This window comes from Crocuta crocuta, unplaced genomic scaffold, assembly GCF_008692635.1.
Source record: "Crocuta crocuta isolate KB4526 unplaced genomic scaffold, BGI_CrCroc_1.0 scaffold299, whole genome shotgun sequence".
In the NCBI taxonomy this organism is placed as follows: Eukaryota; Metazoa; Chordata; class Mammalia; order Carnivora; family Hyaenidae; genus Crocuta; species Crocuta crocuta.
Genome location: NW_027532747.1, coordinates 9,034,591 through 9,051,833, shown reverse-complemented (window position 1 = coordinate 9,051,833; position 17,243 = coordinate 9,034,591). Strand labels below are relative to the sequence as shown.

Genomic DNA, 17,243 nt, shown 5'->3' with positions numbered 1-17,243 from the left:
TGGCCTCGTAACCCAGGGCAGGAGTCACGAAAAGACTGACCTCATGGCCACCTCAGGACAGGATCTGTCCTCTGACGCCAGGGTCACCAGCTATGCCCAGTTCCCTTGGCATCTGCTGGCTAACATTTATCACCGAGCAGCACCAGCTGGTCAGAGGCAATCCCAGACGGTGACCTCTTCCCTCAGGTGACCCTGAATCACTGGCCCTCACACCCTCCAGGGGCCCGTCAGCTGCCTGCCAAAGCTGTTTTGAGGCATATTTGAAAGAGTACGAGCTATGATCCTGGGTCTGTCGCATTTGGACAAAGCAACCCCAGGCGAGAGCCTTAACTTCCTCGGGCCTGTTTCCTTACCTGAAAAATGGGGGAGTAATTCCACATTCCCGGGCACTGACATAAGCACAAAGCGAGATAAGAGAGGTAGAGTTTCCAAGCACAGAAGGCCAGTGGGGACACGCTCAGGAAGCAGTGGCTTCTCACAGGGCTCCACTGTGAATGCCCGAATCCGAATCCTTCTCTGGCGCCCAGGGTTCCGATTCTGACAGCACCAGCCAGGAGGCCCACGGGCCACTAAGCGCTGCTTCCAAACTGACAGAAACCCACTTTATTTATGTTAGGTTTAGATATCATCTCCCTCATCCGGTGAGAAGGCCTGGAGAACAAAATCTGGGCTCTTCTGCTTCCACGCCGTCCCTCCGGCACGCAGCACAGAGCCCCATGCTGGCGGCCACCCAGTGAACACCCGAGGTTGAAAGGGTCTGATCCAACGCAGCTGTGAAATCATCTCTGAGCCCTAGGAGGCGGGGGCAGGGCAGAGGACGCCTCTGGTCTTGGAGGCGTCCACCACTGCTCACGATGTCCCTGTCCTACGCTGTCATCCCAGCACATTCCCGGGACGGCAGGTGGGGCAACCGGTGAGAGCAGAGCCGGGCACAGGACCAATATTCCCTGACCACCACCCGGCCCTGCCTTTAAACTCAGTGCACGTTTATGGGGCACCTGGGTGGCTCAGTCGGTTAAGCGTCCCGCTTCGGCTCAGGTCATGATCTCACCCATGAACGGGTTCGAGCCCCGCGTCGGGCTCCGTGCTGACAGCTCAGAGCCCAGAGCCTGCTTCGGATTCTGTGTCTCCCTCTCTTCCTGTCTCTCTCCTGCTCACGCTGTCTCTCTCTCTCTCTCTCAAAAATAAATAAAACATTAAAAAAAAATTTTTTTAAGTCAGTACACGTTTCACAGAGGACACCTCCAATCTGGGGCCATTTTCAATAATTGCTGCCTCGCTGACTATAATCACGACCTAGAGCTGCTAGGTCAGCCGTGATGAGGAGTGCTACTGTCCATATGGTGGTGGTGGTAGAGGGGGTAGTAGTAGTAGTAGTAGTAGTAGTAGTAATAGTAACAACAGGCTGGCACGACTGAAGGGTCACCCAGTGCTACATGTTGTCACACCCCAGGCACTAATGGTAAGGAGGAGTGGGGACGTGTGCACACATGTGCACGAGCTCGGAGCAGGCGCCGTTCTAAGGGCCCTGTGCCTATCAACTCTTCAACCCTCACAGCAACTGTCATCTTTAATTCTCAGAAGGAAAGAGCACGGCAGGGCTGCTGTGTTAATTGTCTCCACATCCAGCCCCCTGGCCTGCAAGCACATCATACGTGCCTGACTCCCTGTGGCAGTCATGGCCACAAGAATCAGTGAGGCCACTGGAACTTCAGAGTCCACGGCACATGGTGCTTGGGGCAGAAACCATGAGCCAGGGTGCGCTTCATGGACTTCTCTCCCTTCTGCCGTGAGGACCGGTCTGCTGCCACTCCGTCGCCCCAGATCTCAGGCGTGCGGAGCTCAGCCTGCCCTCTGATGACATGGGCCACGGGGGGAGGAATACGCCTGGGCTGAGTTGGAGGACCCTCCTGTTACTGGAGCGCGGCTGAGCCTGTCTGGACAGAATGGGGCAGGAAGGGCCTTGGAAGCCACCCCCTCGATGTCTGGGGGCACCGGACTCCACAGCCAGACTGGTAGGCAGGGGCAAGCCCCATGGACCCAGCAGAGGCCATGCCCGGCCTCTGGGACCGTCAAGCCCACGTGGTCCGTGCTCTAAGCACTTGCCACGGTCAACACACTCGGTCCTCCCGCAGCCCTGGGAGGTAGGTACTAGGACTGCCCCTGTTTTACAGATAAGGGAACTGAAGCACAGGGGAAGTTCAAAGACATTCCCAAGGCCAACCAGCAGGAAGTGGTGGGGAGAGCTTTGAAGCCAGGCAACAGGCTCCGATATCGATGTCCCAAACCATTCTGCTCTAGGGGCATGACAGGCCAGAGGAAGAAAAAGGCAAATCTGTGGGCTCCAGACATCTAAGCAGGAAGTCTAAGGAGGGCTACGGGAAGGGCTACAAATGACTAATGAGCACACGGAAAGATACCTGCCAGCATCAGCCACCATCAGGGAACTTGAAATCAAAAGCACAAGATCCCACTTCAGCCCCGCTAGGAGAGCTCAAATCAGAGTGGATAAGTGCTGGTGAGGATGCGGAGAAGGCAAAACCCCTCCGCACAGCTGGTGGGAACGTAAGGCAGCGCAGCTCTAGGAAGAACGGTCTGGCGGCTCCTGAACCGAGTGAACAGTTGCCACACGGCCCAGCAGTCCCCCTCCTGGGTGTGTATTACCAGAAGGAACGAGAACGTGCACGTAAAAGCTCAGGGCAGTGGTATTCTTAACCGCCAGGAGATGGAAACCTGTCACCGGATGCCTGGATACACAGTGGTGTATCCAAGTGGAAGGTTACTCAGCCATCAAAAGGGAGGGAGCACCGTTTTGCACTACAACAGAGATGAACCTGGAAAACGTTACGCTGAATGAAAGAAGGAAGTCCCAAGTGGTCAAGTGTTGTATGATTCCGTTCCTATGAGAGTCCAGAAGAGGGAAATCTACAGAGACAGAAAGTAGTGACTACTTAGGGCCGGGCCGGGAGGTGGTAAAGGTTTGGGGTTTCTCGTCACGGTGACGAAAATGTCCTAAAATGGACTGCACAGATCTATGAATACACTAAAACCCATCGATTGTCCACTTTAAATGAGTGAATGGAATGGCGTGTGAATTATATCTCAATAAACAGGTTTTTCAAGATAAGGGGTGGGGGGTGGGGAGCCCGGCTACTGAGGGTTGATTCAAAAAGCGGTTTCCTTTCAGGCAAAACAATGGTTGAAAAAAACCAATGTGCAAAGCGTGCCTCCTCCCTTCCCAGATCCATTTCACACAATCAAAGGACTGCCTGGGGACATGAGAGGGGAGTAGGGCGCTGTCTCTTATAGGCCTGTCACAGGGGCGCCCAGGATCACAGACGGGAGCACTGCTGAGCTCTAGGGCACGAGCTCCCTCTTCCCTGCAGAGACTGCCAGGCCCCAATGACTGCGGTGTCCTCACTGCTCAGAGCTCATCTTGCCTTGGCCACGTCCCCCTCCTAAGTGGGTCCTCTCTCATTCCGGTGAAATCTGATCTTCTCGCCCTGACCCCTGGCCTGCTGGGTAAAGTCCAAGCTCCCCAGCCTGGCAGCAAAAAGCCCCGTCTCCCCAGCCTGTTCCTCCTGAGGTTCCTCACACCCCGAGCATCCCCACTGGCTCCCTACAGGCAGCTCGATCTGCCTCATAAGCCCTCCCCGGGTCCCGCTCCCAAGTGCCCCCTGGAGGCAGCTGCTCTTTTCTCTGACCCACCAGGACGCCCTGCACAACGCCCACACTGGCAATGCTCTTTCACTTCACAAACACGTGGGCGCAATTCCTACGTAGCAGGCACCATGGGAGGCAATGAGGATACCCGGTGAGTTTGGAGCAGATGCAATCCCTGCCCCTGTGCAGCTTATAATGATTCCCAGAGAGAGAGAGAGACTGATAGTAAGGACTGATAAAGCATTCTGCACTTCCAAAGCGAGGGAAGGAAAAGCATAAAACTGTGAGGGCCTAGGATGGCAGGTATGTCATTAGTGAGATAATCAGGGAGGTGTCCCTGAGGAAGGGGCACCTGAGCTGACAGCTGGGCATGAAGAAGGAATTCCAAGCACGAGAACAGCTTGTGCAACGGCACTGAGGTGGGTAAGACCTCAGGGCTCAAGGGACAGGTGGGACAAGATGAAGATGTGGAGAGAGCCAAAGGCCAGGTCACACGGGCCTCGTTGGCCCTTTGAAAACTGAAGTCCCTGTTACAGCTGCAAAAAGAAGATACACAGCTAGACGCCAGAACGTGATCATCACTCTGGCAGCTGTGAGGGCAGCTCCGGGGTGTCCCCTCGGCCTCGCCTCGGGGTTTGGCCTCACGTGGAAGGTGTGCAGCGAACCATGTTGCGCACAGCACAGCTCCGGTATTCAGACGAGGGGTCCCAGGACTACCTGTGGAATGCTTCACCGTCTCCCAGCCAATCGAGTCAGGAGGAGAAGAGGTGTCAGTTCAAACTCAAACCTCGTTCTTCCAAGCTCTCCAAGCTCGTTCAGGGAGAGCCCCGGGACGATCCTCCTAGAAAGCTCTGCATGCCCCATAGAACACAATCACTGTAACCCCTCTGGGCAACTCTGGGACTGGAAGAGGCGGCAGAAGGTCTGCCCCCTGCCCCCCTCCACCCTCGCCAGGTTGCCCTGGGCACCACAGTGAGAAAAAGGTTCTCCTTCCTTCCCTGAGAAAACAGCTTGAGAGGCAGGGGCCCTCCCACACCACAGCCCTGCTCACCCACATGGGCAGGGACCCCCAGGTCTGTGCACTGATCGATGGCTCTCGGGGCCGAGCCACAACAGCACCAGGCTGCCGGCTCCATGTGAACCCTGGTGCAGAAAAACAACTGAATCATCCTGATAATTCTCCAAGCAAAGCTCTCTCGGGGCCAATATTTAAAAAAAATAAAATAAATAAAAAAGACTGGGGGAGTGGTTTCTATGGCAACCAGCTTTCCTGATCCGCAGTGAACCCCAGGCCCACACCCTCCAACCTGTCCTCAAAGGCAGCCAGGAAAAAAGCATAACCTCTCGGCTCTGAGAAGTCCTTTCTAGCCCAAGCTAGAGGCCCTCACGGCAGCACCCCGGGAGCAGGATGCTTTAGGGCTGGTCAGGAACACCTCTGAGCCTCCTCTTCCTTGACTCACTTTGCCTGGGACCTGAGTATCCCACCTGGAGAAGGCGCCTCAAGATAAGCCCCTTCTGGGGACAAACCATCTTACTCTGGTTCCTTATTCACAACAAACTGCGGAAAGGCCAGCTTTGTGAAGCCAAGCCCCAGACCCTGCTTCCCCACCACCGACCCTGTGGTCCTCACCCACCCAAGCCAACGTCTCCTCGCTGAAGTCCAGCATATGTATTAAAACAAGAATCTGAAAACAAGGGACGTGACCAAGGTCAAGTGCCAGTTTGTCTGGCGTGGCTCTGAATCCTACAGCAGAAGCGGGTGACCAGGTCAGTGCTGGACAGTGACTTGGTGGCAGGAGGGAGGCCGGAGTGTAGCCGAGCGGGCCTCTCCCCTAGCCCTCACCTGCGTCCCTGGGTCCTTCTCTTCACCAGCCCCCGCCTGTCCCCTCTCTGGGGCCTCTGGAAAGCTCAGCCTGTCACCCTTTTCCCTAAAGGATTGTTCTCTTCACAAAGGAGGAAACGTGCTGGCCTTATCAGATATCCGGCTTCATGCTCAAGCACAGAGCACAGTGAAAATTTATCCCCAAAATACCAAGGCTGGAAGGTCATACTGAGGTCACCGCAGTCACCTGAGGGCAGGCCGAGAGTGTGTGCCCTGGTTGGGACAGGCTCCAGGGGACCCAGTCAAGATTTCCCTGGGAAATGCCCCCGGTGGCTGAAACTCTGAAGCCACACGTCCCCACATTCCCTGACATGTTCTCTCCATAACTTTCTCTTCTACCCAGAACATAACATGGGCATCCCAGTTCTCCTTCGCTGTTCGGCCACTCCTGGCCTGGGCTGTGGGCTGTGCGTGTTTTTACGGGAAGTAGGGATGGCAGTCCCCCCACGGGATGGGTCTTCCTTAACTCCCAGGGCACTGGGGCAGCTGGGGGCTACAGCCCTTCATCTAGGAGGACAGCAGGAACCTGAGTCACAGCGGTGGCCATACTCGAGTGCGAGCGGCCGGAGCAGCTCCCTTATACACACGGACCTTTACTTCTCACAGCGACCAGTCCATCCTAAGGAGCAGGAGCTAGCATCCTCCCCATTTTACAGAAGAGGAAACAAAGGCTCCATGAGGTCACGTGATCAAAACGGCCGTGAACTTCTACTAAGCACCTGGTCGGCTGGAGCGGTACTCCCGCCAACAGCATACGAGGTTTTCCTGATCCAAATACCATATTACAGATAAGAACACAAAGACTCAGGAGGTCACAGAGGAGCCTAAATGCGCCTTTCCCACAGCCTCCTGCCCTGTGACATCGGGAGGGACTTTGGGTGGTGGGCAAAGCAAAGGCCCTGGAGGGCACGACCTGGGGACAGCCCCCGCCCCCGCCCCCCACGCCTGGCATGGTACCAGCAGGGCTACAAGCAGGTCACACCTGCTTCTGGGCTGCCTGCACAGAAGTGGCCTGAGCTGGCCGAGGAGGGGGTGAGGGCCACAGGGAGGCAACATGGGGGAAAGAAAATGGTGTCGGCAGCAGGGCTACTGCGTGGCGAGGAGGCTAAGGAGAGTCCCCTTTGTCCTGATAGAGAAAGACAGGACGTCAAATCTCCAATCATCACACGCTGACAAGAGCTCGCCCAAGCGCCCCCTCCCATCATGGAGGCCCTCAGTTCTGGCTGCATTTTCACTGATAGTATGACTTTGTTTTTCGTGCCCCTCGAGCTGCTTTCCAGAGCAATGAATCAATGTCTTGTCCACAACAGAGAAAAACCCAGAGCAAGGCAGTGGGGGCAAAGGCAGCACCTCCCAAGCTGGCGGGTGGGTCACCGCAGGGTCAAGGCTGTGGGAGGAAATGGGGCCGGGGGGAGGAGCTGGCCAAGAGCATCCAGTCCGTGCTCAGACGGCATGCAGGGGTCGAAGCAGTTGGCACAGCAAGGGGGATCCCCATCAAGGCAGAACTCAGGGCCAGTAAGCCTGTTTCTTCAAGTTTATTTACTTGTTTTGAGAGAGAGAGAGACAGGCGGGGAGAGAGAGAGAATCCCCAACAGGCTCCGTGCTGGCAGCACAGAGCCTGATGCAGGGCTCAATCTCACAAACTGTGAGATCATGACCTAAGCTGAAGCCAAGAACCGGACGCTTAACTGGCCGAGCCCCCCAGGGGCCCCAAGGCTGTTCTACTTCAAAGGCCCCTAAGGGTCCCTTTCTCAAAGAGGGTCCCACCCCTTACGCCAACTGAGAACCACTGACCGTGACTATGTGCTGAGGGTGTGGGGTCCACATCCGGACTCTGCAGTGCTCTGGTCTACACAGGTAGAGAGCAGAGGGGGTGCCGACCATGCCCTGGGCTGGACCCCATTTCACACCCACGGGGACCAAGGCCCTGGCAGGGACGCACGTGACCCCAGGCCCGTGTCCTGGCAGCAGGAGAGCCGCCACCACGCACTGCTCGGCAGGACGGCCGCTGCGGCGGTCGGGATGTGCGGAGCCCTTCTCGGCCCTCCCTCCTTGCCCACCTGGAACCTGTGGACCAGCTCCAGGGACTGGCTGTCGTTCTGGTCGGCTTCGAGGATGACGTCGGTCAGCTTGTGGATGATGACGTCCAGGGGGCCCTGCTCCTCGATCGGCCGGCTGAGGTTCAGCTGAGGGGAGCGGGGAGGACAAGGAGAAGAACAAGTTCAGCGCCAGAGCCCGCTGCCCCCGCTGTAGTCCCCACCCCTCCGCCCAGCCCTCCGCGCCGGGGAAACACTCTTGGGGAACACGGACGGGACAGAGGGCGCACACCCGCTGAGGTCCCGGAGCTCCGGGGCAGGCCCCGCGTCTGTGTCTGTGGCCCCGAGCGCCCTGCTACCCCGCATACAGAAGACACACACACGGAATCGAGGCAGCCACCGGTCAAGCAAGGGTCGCTACGAAATCGCTGGACAGAGAAAATGTATCCTGAACGCGTCTCGTCTGCTCAATGACCTGGACTTTTCAGGTAGGGAGGAGACGAGGGCTCTCAAGTCACACAGCCCGGTCTAAACTGAGATCTAAGGAGATACTCTTCCCACGAAACTACACATTCTCAGCGAAGCTGTGATCTTCATGAACCAAAGGGGTGCTGCTTTCACGGACCGGCAGCTTGCACGTCACATGGAAATCAGGGCTCATCACGGACACAGTGAGGGACCCCGGGAGGCACGGCTGGCCCCGCTCCACAGGGGGCTGTGTTTATTTTTTCAAGAACTCGGGGTTAGGAAGATCACATCCCCAGGGAGCCAGAGCCGCCCGGCTGACAGTCGGCATCACCTGACCCCAAGACAGGAGCACCTGCCAACAGCCGGGGCGGCCGGACACCACGCTTCCTGACCCGCCAGATGTCTGCCGGCCGGCACACGGCCACCACCACCTGCAAGGCCGGCCCCTCGGAGGCAGCGGCGCCAGCCTGGCACCTGGCTGACCCCCTGGACGGCCTCAGCAGAGGCCAGAGAAAGCCACCAGCCCCGACCCTACACTCATCCCCACACAAGTGGGGCTCCCTCCAGAAGTCAAGGCTGACTGTTTCCAAGTTGCTAGTAAAGAAATCACAATGACAGCTACAGATGTTCACTCTAGGCAGGCATCGTGATAAAAATACGTTTTCATGTTCCAACCATGAGGATAAGAATTGACTTTACAAATGAAGAGAGTGGGGAATACGGACTTTTGAAACCTCCCTAGGATCTGCCAGTGAGAAGTGGTGGCGCTCACGTGCACAGGCAAAGCAGGGTGTGTCATTCAGTGCCCCCACCCCCATCCCTGACCCACCCGGACCTCGGGAGGTGGTCCTCTAGCGCCACAACCACCTGGCTGCCCTGTCCTCTGGCCGCGTGGCCCACTGGAGGCACATGAGAAGATGGGAGAGAGGAAAGTCTGGCTGTCTGTCCCGCTGTCCTCACAGCCTCGCCATAGTTCTGTCAGCAGCCACCATCCCTGTTGAGCAGACACCGCTCCACGGGGCCCCCGTACACCACCTTCCCTCCCCGTATCCCCTCCGGCCTGGGGTAGTGACAGCCTGCCACTCGGGGTGCCCCACCACATCCTGCTGGCTGCTGTGACCCAGCCCACACCTGTCACCCTCTCTTAAACTCTTATCTAATTAAACCTTGAGAAAGTACCAGCTCTTTCCTCATGTTACCCGTAACTCCTAGTTATTGTTGTGGTTGTTATTGTTTTTAGTATCTGCCAGAAAAGATGTTAAGGGGTTCCCCCTATTAAAAAAAGAAAAAATCCCAGGGCGCCTAGGTGACTTAGTTGATTAAGTGTCTGACTCTTGATTTCGGCTCAAGTCATGATCCTACGGCTGGTGAGATCGAGCCGCCCCGCACCAGGAGCTGTGCTGACAGCACGGAGCCTGCTTGGATTCCTCTCTCTCTCTCCCTCCCTCTCTGTCCCTCCCCTGCACTCCCTCTCTCTTCTCTTTCTCTCTCTCTCAAAAACAAATGGACATTTTTTTAAAGTCCCTCGAACCTCACAATACTGAAGACCTCCCGCCGCACAGTGACTGGCTTGTATCCAGAACAGAACAGAGGTCAGACTAGCTGGGAAGCCGACCATCCCTTCTAGGGCTCCTGGGTGGGACAGGGAAGCAGTACATGCTGTCCTCACAGCAAACCCCAGAGCTAAGGGTGACGCTGTCACCATCACAGACCAGGACACCAAGAGCCCCAGGCACCCACCAAGCGACCAGGTGAGGCCCCGTGGTTGGGCAGCGCCCAGCTGGGGCCCGGATGGAGGCAGAACGGCAGGCCCTGTGCGCTCAGCCTGCAGCCCCGCTGCCCGGCGCCCTGGGCCTGTGCACCAGCCCATCGGCCCCCCGGGCCTCAGTCTCCCCTTCGACAAACACAGGAACCTGCAAGGGCCCTTTGGTTCTGTCTGTGGATTCGGTATTACGTTCCCATCCAACCCCATTTCCCAGGAAAACAAAACAAAACAAGAAACGGAATTGGAAGGAGGGACCAAAGCCGGTGGGAAGTGGTGACCTGGGCAAAGAACAGCAAATTCCCACAAGATGCCACAGACCTCAGCCCATGTTTGTGACCCGTGGCTCCTCCGTGACAGGTACCACAAGCAGGAGGCCAATATTTTCAGGCCAAGGCAGCTGGAAACAGAAGAGAACTGGGTCGCACGGGAGATGCTGGGACCTGCTGGAAGGTCCGTCTGCAGCAGCATGCACTCCTCCAAAGAGAAGCATCCAGGTCTCCTGTGCAGCATGAGGGGACACAAACGTGTCCCCGTGGTTGTGGGGGAGGAGGTGGACAAAGGAGACGCCCCTGGCCCGTTCCTGCCTGGCATCAGCCTGCAGCCTGTAGACCTGACAGCCATGGCTGTTGGGAAAATAAGCTCTCCGCGTTCCCGGCCGCTCCACCGAAGGTAAACAGTTGAGTTCTGGAAGCCGGCCACCTTCCTTTGTGTATTTTTCAAGCATTTTTATGCCAATAAAACCATTTCACAAGAACTTGGGACACACATCAGGTCTGGTCTGGTCCTGGCTCAGCTGTCTCTCACTGCAGCATCTTTGCTGAGGCCTGAGCGGAGCGGTCTCTGGCTCCAGAAGGTTCCACAGCACGGCTTCTCCTCTCATAGTCTGATAAGCCATGATCACCCTGAGGAGTCTATCCGCCTGCAGATACCTCAAGGGGACTTTGGTCTCTCCCTGCTGGCTGGGAAGGAGAAGGTGGGCCCTCTGGGGGTGCCCCACAGGAGGGGCGCTCAGGCAGGGTCACGGTGGGGGAGTGGCTGGCTCCCAAGAACCCAGGACACTGCCGAGGAAGGGACCCTGATGGGCCAGGTTTCATGTCTCAGATGGGGTGGGGAGGGGGCTCGGGCAGAAGGGAGCTCACGTCAACTGTCATCTTGTTTTTCTGACCACACTCCGCCTCCAGAGAAGGGAACTTTCCCAGGAATTTGTTCTCTTCTGCGGAAGGGGTCCGATCTGTCCCTTGGCCAGGAACAAGGATGTGTCAATGAAAGGGCTGCCCGCTGTGGCCGGAGGAGGTCTGTGGGTGCCACACTTCCAAGTCACGCCATCCTGTGAGGCCAATGCTGGACGCTGTTCCGCACACAGCTCGGAGCTCCGGACTTGGAGAAACAAGGGCCCACTGTTTCCCTCAGCGACGAAGGCAGGAGGCTGACTGGAGGCGGGGGTGGTGCTGGGAGGAGTTGGGACAAAGGCCTGCAAACCCCACTGGAAAGTTACCTCTGACTCCCGAAACAAGCAACCAACCAGGCCCAGCCTAGTGTCCAATGTGAGCCAGACTCTGACCATCCCTGCGGCTCCCACCACCTGGTCTGGGAGGAAGAGGGACATGGCAGACGCCTGGAAACCCCATCACAGCTCAGGTGCTCCTGGGCGGGGCAGGCGATTTAACTGCTCTGTGCCTCAGTCTCCACAACCTGAGGATGTTAACTTACTGGGTTATTTTGGTGGATTAGAACATCCCATTCACAGATGGGGAGCCGGGCAGACGCACAGCAGAAGCAGTGTTAATACCTCTCCGGGTGCTTTGATAACTTCCCACCTCCGCTTGCTCACTCATTCATTTGACAAGCGTTCTCTGGGCACCACCGGGGTGGCAGGCACACAGAGTCCCTGTGCTCCCTTCTCCAGGCTCTCGGTCAGTGACACGAGTGTCCCAGCTCACTCCGGAAGCTGGCCCAAGCAACACAGCTACATGCCGCTCCAGGCCCTGTGTGGTAGACGAGCTCCTGTGTGAGCCACCCCTCTGCCCAGAATGTCCCCCAGCCCCACGTCCCCTGGTCCCCACGGTGACAAGTCCCAGCTCCAAAGTTCAATCCCTTTCCGGACTTCTCCACTCGCTCCACGCCAAACAGGAAGATTTAATGGCTCCCTGGTGTCACCCAGGGATGCCCTGCGTATCCTTATGGGACTGCTACCTTTCTTCTGAGTATAAAGTCACCCCTCTAACCCTGACTTGCCCTCCAGGTCCTGAGATCTCCACACACCAGGGCTGGCCTGGCATCCCCAGGACCCAGAACACTGGCCTGAGGGAAGAGCTTGCTAATGAGTGCTGAGCGCAACTGGAAGTTCAGAAGAGCAAAGGGAACGATGCACGCCTACGGGAAGGGGCATCCCGTGAAGCAGGGTGACTTTCTCCTGCTTGGGGGGGGGTCACAAATGGCCTCCTGGAGGAGGGGGAGGGCAAAATGGGGCCTCTGGAGATGGTTGTGGGAAGGGAGGGGCAATGTAGGCCTCCTGACACTGGTCAACTCCAAATGTGTCAGGTGCCGCAGGCTACCCTCTGCAGAAGGAGCTTGTCCTATGGCACTGGCCCCTGAATGCCACCGTGGCAGGGGTGGCCCATGACCACCCCTCCCTCGTGCTGCAGCTGCAGGCTGGAAACGGGATCCTAGGGGACCAGGCACCTCCCACGGCCACAGATGTGCTATAGGGTGAACACCTAACAAATCTTGCGTGTGTTATGGAAAAATTTGGAAGTTGTGGGCTGGAACACTTTGTCTCCCCTAATACAGTCCCCAAGGCGAGTGTGTGCACAGGGTGAGGAGAGGAGAAGGGTCCCCCAAGATGAGACCAAGGCAGAGGATTCCGGCTCTTCCTTCTCACCTAAACTTCCACACGTGCTTCCCCGACAGGCTCGATAAGCAGGCACATAGGAAAAGAATGTAAAACCACCTCTGGGGCTCATCAGGGAGGCCGGAAGCCCGAGGAACACTGGCTCCCACCCCACGCTGGGGCTGCTCATCCTCTCCGGACGCAAGACGTAGAAGCCCGGGCTGCCGGGAACAATCCACGCCTCTCGGAATGGTGGACAGGCTGCGAGTGGAGCCCGCGGGGGAGTCAGACAGGCTTCAGGACCATACCCCCGGAATCTGGGCTTCACGGCACGAAGGCCCACTGTCCTGTGGCCGGGACACGGCTCTTGCCCGCTTGTTCTGAGCCAGGCCCCGTTCTAAGCACTTTACACGTGCGGTTTATCACACAGTTCTTGCCACAGCCCAGGACGGGGACCCGCTACAGGCACAGAGATAGACTAGCACACCGAGGGCTCGCAGCTCACGCAGACTCTTAACCGTTCCCCACCGACAGCACGGTTGTGAGACAGCCCTGTGGGACTCCCCAGGTGCTGGCACCATCTTCTCTTCTAATGAGGCCCAGCTTGGTGGGAGCCGGTCCCCAGAAACACCAAGCCGTGATTAGAAGTCTGGAGCTTTCAGCCCCATCTCCCGTCCTCCGGCAAGAGGAGAGGGGCTGGAAACGGAGTTCATGATCGATTGTGCCAGCGTGAGGAATATCCCACAAAACCTCCAAAGGCACGGGGCTCGGGGAGCGTTGGTGAACACACGCACGAAGGGTGGCATGGTGCGGGACGACAGGGGACGTCCGCGTCCTTCCCCACACACCTTGCCCTGCATGTCTCTCCCATCTGGATGTGCATGTAGATCCTTCATCACATCCTTAAGTAATAAGCCGGCAAACAGGAAGTAAATTGTTCCTGAGTTCTAGAAGCCGCTGTAGCAAACTAATCAGACCTGACAAGGGGGTCCTGGGACCCTCCGACTGAGGGCCGACGGACCGGTCAGCAGCACGGGTGACAAGCTGGACTCGAGAGTGGCATCTGAAGGGCAGGGATTGGAGGACAGTCTTGTGGGACTGAGCCCTTTGCCTGTGGGATCCAACACCATCTCCAGATAGAGGGCGTCAGAATCCGGTTAAATTGCAGGACACCCAACTGGGGTTACAGCACTGCTTGGTGTGGGGCAAAACTCCCGCACGCCTGGTATTAGAAGAGTTTTGAGTATGCAGAGGTGTGACAAGGGTTAAGGAGAAACGCGGGAGGCGTGTTTTGCCTACGCGATAGCACACTCCAAAAGTACCAGCTGTTACGTTTCCTTATTCTCACTCTTCACAGTACTCCTGACCAGTGGAAATTTCCCTGACTTTTCTATCAAGAAGGACTCAAGTACAAGCCAGAATGTGAACTGTGCAAAGCCAGGTCCCTGGTACTGACTCACATTAGACTTCAAAGTGCTTGCTGCCACAGTACAATTTATTGTCATTGTTGATGGTGACGGACATTTACAAAGTTCTTACTTTGGGCCACACACTATGCTAACAAGAGCTCACTGTGTGAGGTACAGATGAGGACACTGAGCCACAGAGAGGTTAAGTAACATGCTCGGGGTCACAGAGCTGCACGGGACTCGCATCTCTCTCCTGCCAAAGCCAAACAATTAACCTCTAAACCAAAGGGTGTCCTGGGGGCCTGGGGCTTTCCTTCCATCCCATTTTCCTTTAATTCACCACTGCAGAGTGGTATGTTTTCAGCAGTGACTTTCGATCGAAGTCACTAGATGAAAAGTTTTGTCTCAAACAAGGTACAGACACAACAGCCCGGATGAAAGGCGAGGGGGCACCAGTCTGTTTTATCCCTCTGCGCTCTCCACAGACCTGGGGATCTGGGACAGAGCTGCCATCTCCAACCTTTAAAGCCTCGCCACGCGGGAGCAGTGTCTGCGGAAGGAAAAGTCGGTCCTGGTGCCTCATGATCAGACTGCAAATGGGAGCCTGGCCGGTCGTGTGTCATTTCAGCGGGATTGGTTCCAAAAGACAACTTTTGGACTCCCGGAGCCTTTTCTTTCTTTCTTTTTTTAAATGTTTTATTTATTTTTGAGAGAGAGAGAGCCTGAGTGGGGAAGGGGCAGAGAGGGAGAGAGCACAGAATCTGAAGCAGGCTCCAGGTTCTGAGCTGTCAGCACAGAGCCCGAAGTGGGACTCAAACCCATGAACCGTGAGATCATAACCTGAGCCAAAGTCGGACGGTCAACTGACTGAGCCACCCAGGTGCCTCTCCCGGAGCCTTTTCTCGGGGAGAGAGGACTGAAGGCTTTTCCCCCGACAAGGGCAGCCCACTGCCCCTCCCGCACCCCCCGCCACAGGGACATGTGGCATGAGCTGCTTATAAGCTGCTAAGGCTTGGAGTCATTTGTTAACACAGCATACCCTAGTCCTAACTTTTCTCTTTTTCCATTTGTTCAAACAGAAGTATGGAGGGGAAGGGGGAGAAAAGTGAATGAAAGCAAATAATAACTTACAGGTAGCTTATCAGGCTGAGCCTGGGCTTTTGCTGTTTTTTTCTTTTAAGTAATAATTCAGTATTGGGATGCAGTATGACAACAGGGATTTACCCCACAAGGGGGAAGATTACACGTCCGATCCCCTAGGATCGGAGGGCAGAAGCCGTGAGTGGAGCCACACCCCAGAGAGCCCACCGACAGGCCGCTAAACTGCCCAGTGGGTCCCTCCACCCTGTGCAGCTCAGCTCAACGGGCTGCTTCGAGCTCGCTATGGCTCGCAGCGGTCGGTGGCTGCTGGCAGGAGTCAGGGCAGTGGAAACCAGACCCTCCCATTTGGTGCCAGGCACCAGCCTGGTCCTGTCCTGAAGGGGAAGCTCAAACTAAGACTGGTGAAAAAGAAAGAAAATAGCATGAAAAGGGCTGGCAGATCTGGACCCAGGAGAAGAAGAGTCAAAGGCCATGTTAATAAAGGCTGACTGCGGAGAGAGGGAGAGAGAGAGTATGTGTGTGTCAGGATGTGGGGGTGGGAGGAATGTTCCCCCATTCAATCCCCTGTCCCCAGGCCACAGGAGGAGGCCCAGAGTCCTCTGTCCTTAACACATCCTGCTCCCCTGCAGGCCAATTCTCTTCCTGAGGCCCCACAAGCTTGGCTGCCCTTCCCCACCCCAGGCAGAGGGGCACAAAGGTTTCCAGCCTAGGAAGGGCACGTTCCTCACCTCCCTCGGCCTGCTTCCTCACCTGCAGAGTGAGGGTAAAGAGACATCCTTCCTAAAATCATCACCAGCAGCAACGAGGTGATAGGCACGGGCTCCCTGTGTGAGGGACCCGTACACAGTGCACAGATGGCGGTGATTAGGCTGGTCCTCCTTACTGGAGGCTGGATTTTCTCTGGCTTCAAATGTAGCCTCTCCTGCCTTGTTTGACTCTCTGCCAGCTCGATCCTAATAATCACCACCACCGGGACCCTTAGGACACTCCAGGCTGTGCTAAAAGCACCTCACATACCCATTTCATCTAATCCTCACGGTGTCCCTGGGAAGCAGGGGCTGTTGTTACCACCTGACAGATGTGGTAAGGAAGGTTAGAGGAGGCAAAAGCAGCTGTCAGAGGTTATGTAAGCAGTAAGCATGTGGGGGACATGGGTCTCCACCCCCCGTCCCTGTGGCTCCAGGACAGACGCTCCTAAGCCCTCTGCTTTCCTTAGGAAGTAGAGTGGCCAAAGAGACATCTTTCCTCAAGGTGACAGCAGTGGCCTGGGGTGGCTGCGACATGATCTAAGACACGGTCCGTGGGCTGCCCCCACCCACAGGGACCAGAGTCAGGACTGTGTCCTTCGAGGGTCACCACAGGCACATGGTCTTGCCCACAGCTCCAAAAGAGCAAACTAAATGTGGGAGTGAATGTATGAAAATAGTGGCATTTGAAAATAGAGGATAAAAGATAGATTATTAATAAACGATCCTGGGGTAATTCAATATCCATCTGGAAAACAAATACACGGAGATGCACACCTCCTATCGTCCACCTAAATAAATTCTAAGTGGAGCAAAGATTTAACGATTAAAAAAAAAACAAAACAAAACAGAAATACTTGGAGAAACCATGAGAATATTTAAGAAATACTTTGGGGCGTGAAGAATCAAAAAGTGAAAACATCAGGGGCACCTGGGTGGCTCAGTCATCCTACACTTGATTCTGGCTCAGGTCATGATCTCATCGTTCGTGGGTTCGAGCCCCGTGTCGGGCTCTGCGCCAACAGTGCAAAACCACCTCGAGTCAAGTGGAAAAGGTGACAAAGTGAGGATGTTACACAGGTGTTATCACTGCGCCGTGGGTGCCTTTGCTCCTACTGGGGGTGGGGGGCAGTGTCAGCCCACTTGGCTGGGGAGCTGCTGTGGGGCTGACAGTGGCATGCCGTGTGGGCAGCAGGCAGGATGGAAAAATCTAGAATCCAGACCCCTGACACACTCAACAGTGCCTCCACTATTTTCATATATTATTCCATATGTATGAATATATAATATATATTATACAATAATAATATAAATATATATATAATTTGTCTATTCTGGCACCA

General features: G+C 56.1%; 1 protein-coding gene across 1 annotated transcript in view; it reads right to left on the bottom strand.

Moving 5' to 3' along the window:
* The window catches only part of ITPK1 (inositol-tetrakisphosphate 1-kinase), a 172,021-nt gene that overhangs the window by 61,757 nt on the left and 93,021 nt on the right, over positions 1-17,243 (bottom strand). Inside the window, 1 exon segment of the mRNA XM_077780893.1 lies at positions 7,606-7,731. Coding sequence (XP_077637019.1) covers positions 7,606-7,731 — 126 coding nt within the window.